Source organism: Buceros rhinoceros, unplaced genomic scaffold, assembly GCF_000710305.1.
Source record: "Buceros rhinoceros silvestris isolate BGI_N320 unplaced genomic scaffold, ASM71030v1 scaffold18838, whole genome shotgun sequence".
Lineage (NCBI taxonomy): Eukaryota > Metazoa > Chordata > Aves > Bucerotiformes > Bucerotidae > Buceros > Buceros rhinoceros.
In genome coordinates this window covers 10,618-16,346 of record NW_010427728.1, presented here as the reverse complement: position 1 = coordinate 16,346, position 5,729 = coordinate 10,618, and the positions used below count along the sequence as shown (strand labels likewise).

The 5,729-nt window shown below is 50.0% G+C and overlaps 1 protein-coding gene across 1 annotated transcript in view; it reads left to right on the top strand.

Moving 5' to 3' along the window:
- Positions 1 to 5,240, top strand: part of GCH1 (GTP cyclohydrolase 1) — a 19,425-nt gene extending 14,185 nt beyond the window's left edge. The window contains exons 3-6 of the mRNA XM_010142034.1: positions 317 to 372; positions 3,058 to 3,089; positions 3,986 to 4,070; positions 4,971 to 5,240. Coding sequence (XP_010140336.1) covers positions 317 to 372; positions 3,058 to 3,089; positions 3,986 to 4,070; positions 4,971 to 5,097 — 300 coding nt within the window. The 3' untranslated portion in view covers positions 5,098 to 5,240. The remainder of the gene's footprint in view (positions 1 to 316; positions 373 to 3,057; positions 3,090 to 3,985; positions 4,071 to 4,970) is intronic.
- Positions 5,241 to 5,729: the final 489 nt, after the last annotated feature.

Sequence of the window (5,729 nt, the reverse complement as noted above, 5' to 3'; positions counted from 1 at the left end):
TGAGACTTGGAACATAAGCCTTGACTTGGGAAGAGTTGTGGGTTTTTTTTTCTCCCCCTTGGAAAATTGCCGCCTCTTCACCAGAACACTGACCTCCCCAGGCACTCACAGGCTCCGTTAGCTCCACGATGTCTCAGGCTTGCATGGTGGCACGTTCCTCCCACGTGGTGGCACGTTCTTCCCACATGCTGAGACTGCTGGACTGTTCCAGAGCTAATTCTGGGGCAAATGCGCATCTCACTCTCCGTGCATGAGTTTCACGAGGATTTGGCAGCGGGGGGTTGCCTCTGTTAATGGTGTGTTCTCCTCTGTCTAGGTACACATTGGCTATCTTCCGAACAAGCAAGTGCTGGGCCTCAGCAAGCTCGCCAGGTGAGCGTTCACGTAAAGAAAGTGATGCTAATTTGTAAGAGGGATTCCAGGCTGTGCTAACTGTGCTAATCTTTCTAATCTGGATCCCCTCTAAAGTTCAGCCCACTTTGTTTTCTGTGGAGAGGACAGATAAGTGAGAGCTCTGTGGTGATTCACACCACTCAGGTGTTGCAGAGCCGTAACGCTTTTCCTCCAGACACTGGCGTCAGCACCGAGCGCAGAAGAGTGACCAGCGGAGGACGTGGTCATGTTCTAAGGCAGGCCACAAAAACCAGGGGGGATCTCTGACGGTTTACTGCTTGTGTGGGGATTGACCAGTAAAAGACAAAAATCCGAATCTTCCAAACTGTAAATGAACGTGTTCTACGGGGAGAAAATGAATCTAAAGCTTTAATCCGTTCGCCGACCCTTCAGACGAAATTGGCTTTTCTTTCTGTCTCTCCTGCTGAGAGCGCCGTGGGGTAGATTTTATACTCAGGGTTCAGCCTGAGAAACAAAGTAATTATGATAGACTTGAGCAATCCATTTATTATGTAAAATAGCTTTTTCCTCAGCGAGTGCCCTTGGATTGGCTGTTGCTCTGAGTCCTGTTATAAAAGTGACGCTTCTGAGCGCAGGTGAGGAAGGGAGCGGTGGATCCTTTCAATGAGCAGGTTATCGGGGACCAGCGTGGAAGGGTCTCCTGAGACACAAGTCTGAAGGACTGGCTGTAGCTCAGGAAGTCCACGCAGGTTTTGCTTAGATGTTCCTGACACGTCTGTTAATCTCGCTGTAGTTCCAATCACACTAATGCGAATTAACCTTGTAAATCTGGATGCCTGCTGGGTGGTGTTAGCAGGTAAGAAGGGTCTGGGCTATGACACTAAAACGCTCTCAAGTCAGTCAGCTCTCCTGTGCTCCACTGGCGCGCAGGCAGTTCGGTTGGGAAGCCAAAGGGCCCTTGGAGGTCACGTCTTTGTTAACATAACCTCACATCGCAGGGAGGCCGTCTTCGTGTCTTCTAGCAGTGCTCGCAGGAAGGGACTTCAAAAAGGCTGAAAGAGGCAGGTCAACATTTAGATTTTTTTTTTTCCTATGTGGTTTCTGTGGCCGTATCCAACTGCTGAAACGGCAGGATGAGGTTCTGAGCTCACGGCACTGCAGTTGCTGGGCAAAAGAGTTTGTCTTCTGTGGCTGGATCTTTTCAGGTGGTGTGGGGATTTTGGCTTCAGTTGGAGTTCTGGAGGTGAACATCCTGAAGAGACTCTTTAGCACTTGCTTCCTTCCACTTCTGCAGGGCTTGGATGCAGGATTCGGGATCACATTTGAAATACTCATCTGTTGATTTGTGCTTGCCCTGGTCCCTTGTTTTGAACTGCAGATGGAGAAAGGAGCTCAAAACTGTCTTCAGTGATTTTTCATACGAGTGGCAACGTGGTGCTAGAAGTGTACCATCTTCCTACCATTTATTCTCAGTGTAAAAACAGGCATGAGTATGTGCACGGCTTCCTGCGCCGTGACTGAAAGGTTAAATCATGCCTTTTTTCAGGTTCAGCTAAAACCCCCACGAGCTGCAGTAACCAAAAGCTTAGATTCTTGTGTAACACCACCTTCGAGGGCTTCCCAGGAAGAGATTGGGCCAGGCAGAGCTTCCCTTTCCTGCCCTACATAATGCAGCCAGTGTTCCGACAGAGATTTGTGAGGCTGCTGGGACTGCAGGCCTAATCTTTTCTAATAGGATTAATCTAATGTGGCGAGTTTCTCTCCGTGTGGATGACCTGTATCCAGTAAACAAACACCTTTCGTTGGATTTGAAGCTCAGGCTTGGAAACGCTGATGCCAACAACTGTTTTTACATAAATATCCTTGCAGGGCTTCTTCATGCAAGACCAGCGTAAGAACATCTGAGCACCAGCGTGTTTCCTATCCCTGTATTTAAATATTACGTTGCTTGGTTTAGAACAGCTATAACACAACCGCTTCACCTCTGGAGGGGAGCTTCTGCACATAGTTCTCTCTCCCAAACAGCAGTGAGTCTCATTGTCAGAGATGTTTCTTGTCGCCGATGCCTCAGGCTGTCAGCCGGTGTCTGGTTTTTCTCTGGTCTGACCAGATGGATATTGAAGCTTTTTATAGCATCTTCTTTACGTGGCCATTTCTCGTGTAATTAAGCATTTGCGGTTGGCGTGAATAACCCGCTGAGTACAGAGCAGTTCAGACTTTTTAAAATGTGAGGATTGCGGTACTGGGGCAATAAACGATGGTACTAGCGCAGGCATTGCCCCACAAATGGCTTAAATTTGAAATTATTTCGAGGGGAGCACTGAGGCGACCCCTGCATTGAAATGTGGAGGATGGTGTGATGTGCTCGGTGGAGACTATCTGCTTTAAAGAAAAACCGCTCCTGTCACATTGTTCTCAGTGAAATTTGTGGTTTAATGCAAGAATCCGAACCATCTCTTGCTTAACTCCAGTAGCCTTCTGGGCATCCCAGTATCTGAGCTGAGCTGGGCTTAGGCTGAAGCCACCGCCTGACCCCGGTTCAAGGGCTCTGGCACTGCCAGCCAGGGGCTGAGCAGCGGCGTGACGCTGCGTGGGTTTCCAGGAAGGACGCGGATCTCTCCAGCGCTCTTGTTTGACAGTGTCAAGTTAGACAGTGACGATGGGCAGATGGGAATAACGAAAACATTGTCCTTTCTCCTTTAGGATCGTGGAAATATACAGCAGAAGATTGCAAGGTAAACAGACGGGGTTTTGGCCTTGCCGTGGGTGCTCCTTCGCTGGCCAGCTCAGGGTTCTGCTGGCTGTGGGTGGACGATGGCTGTGCAGGCTTTAGTGTGAAGAGAAACGCCGTGTTCTTGAGCTGGGGTTTCTCATCTGTCATCTTCCTCAGCTTCCCAGTGGAGGGTGAAATCTGCCTACGTGTGCAAATACACGTAGGCAGGAACTGATTCAGAGGACAAACGCGTTACAAGATACAGCTGCCAGGAGTAGCCAAACCAGTTGGGTTTATCTGGAGAGGAACTCTCCTGCAGATAGCCTGAGAGATGCCATCAAGAGCTCTCCTCTGGAAGAGAAGTGGGGGAAAGCTGCAGCGTCTGAGATCTCCGGCTGGGCTCAGCCTGCTTTCAGCCCGCAGTTAAATTTGCCCAGATCTTGGTGACAGAACTTCGTGACTGTTCCGAGTCAGAGCAGTGAGTAGAGGGCGCTAACGCCGCAGGGTGTGAAGCTTTGCAGGACAATAGCTCTCTTAATTTGCCCGTTTTTAATCTCTATTTCCTTAAGAAGAGAAATTGTGTGTAAGGGATGTGCAGCAGTAAAGCCAGTGAACAGACACAAAACCAGAAAGAAAACAGAGGCAGGAAAATCGAACTGTGCGAGGGGAAACGTTAGAGCTGTTAGAACAAATCCTGGTAATGCAAAGGTGTAACCCAAAATGACTATCAGTGTAAACACCCAAATAAAAGCCTGTTCTGCGATACAAAGCGTAGGAGTTGGTACTGGCAAAATTTCCTTGTGGTGGTGGAGAGCAGGCACGCTGGGACGGGAGGGCGCAGCGTTGCTGTCCAGGTAGCGGTGGTCCGATGGCGCTGGTCAGAGGGGGCTGCCGCTGATCTCCTGGTTGTTCTTCCAGTCCAGGAGCGCCTTACCAAACAGATCGCAATAGCCATCACGGAAGCCTTACAGCCCGCTGGGGTCGGAGTGGTCATCGAAGCTACGTAAGTTACCCTGCTGTTCCGTGGTGGGGTGTGGGCTGCCTGAGATCCCGCCGTGGGGCAGAGTGTGGGCAGGAGGGAGCTTTGCCCGATCAGAGGAGTGGTCTGGTGGGTTGGAGGTGTTTGAAGTGGGGACCTACCTGACCCACTGCCAGATGTGGCACTGGTGGTATGGTCAGCTGTCCCCGTTGCACTGGGTCCTGCTCTGCCCCGTGCACCTTCAACTTGCAGTACAGCAAAGCCTGGGACTAGCAACAGGCACATCTCCCTGTTCAGGATGGTGGGATTTTCCTAGGATCAGAGGAGGGAATCATACAATCGTTTAGGTTGGAAGAGCCCTTTAAGCATATTGGGTCCATTAACCCATCAGGACCAAGTCACCACCAAACCATGTTCCTCAGCAACCGCGGCTGGGAAACCCCTCCACAGGGATGGGGACTCCACCACTGCCCTGGGCAGCCTGCGACACGCCTGCACAACCCCAACGGGACAGAAATGGCTCCTCAGGGACAACCTCAACCTCCCCTGGAGCAACTTGAGGCTGTTTCCTCTCATCTTGAAGCTTGCTCCTTGGGAGGACAAACTGACCCCCACCGCACTCCAGCCTCCTGCCAGGCAGTTGTACAGAGTGAGAAGGTCTCCCCTGAGCCACCTTTTCTCCAGATCAAACAATTTTTAGCATTATAAAGTATTGAAAACGGAGTAAATGACCCTCTCCTGGGCTGGGAATTTGACCTTTCTTGTCCGAAGAGCACAGCTGAGGTACAGATCTCCATTCTGGAGATGGGGGGTTTTGTCACTTCCCCAGAGTTTCATATGAGCGTGTAAGAAACACGTCTCTGGGGGATTACTTGTTTCTTCGGGCTCTGCCTGATTTATTGACTCCCCTCTTGTTTCTTCTAGGCATATGTGTATGGTGATGCGTGGGGTACAGAAAATGAACAGTAAAACAGTAACCAGCACAATGTTGGGGGTATTCCGGGAAGATCCAAAGACCCGTGAGGAATTCTTGACACTCATCAGGAGCTGAAACTGTTCTTCTCTAAAGGCACTCTGGAGGTGGCCCCGTCCAGTGTCGCTGTCTGTTCTTACTTGTTCCTCCATCTCACTTTTCAACTAAATCGTCGTGAGTCGTTGTCCTAGTCTTTGTGCAGTAAAAGACTCCTGATGGCAGATGACAAATGTAACGATGAGGCAGGCAGGCTCCTCCTGGGTTTCCAGTGATGCTGATGCCACAATTACAAGCTACAAACAGGGCTTTGGAAATGCTTTTTGCATCCACAATGCAGACTATCCTGTTAGGAGAAGAGTGGGGCTTGGGAGTGAGCTGGGTATTTATGAAATAGTGTTGTTGGTTAAATACAGAGCAGCACAGGAACCACTGAAATCCTGTGGCTCCTTCCAGGACCATTCCTGTTGCAAATCCCATCCCTCTGCTGAAGAGGATGGTCCTGAATTACCTCTGACTGTTCCAAGCCCTGCAGTGGCTGTTTCGGTGTTGGATATGTATGTTACACCTCCTGGAGGCGGTACCTCTGGTGGTGGTTTATATTCTCGCTCACACCCACCCTCCTTTCTTTGTGCGTGTGTGGGTTTTTGTTTGTTTGAGTGATTTAAACTGCATTTTCCTGGCCTCTTAACATGCAGGGAATTAACTTCTGA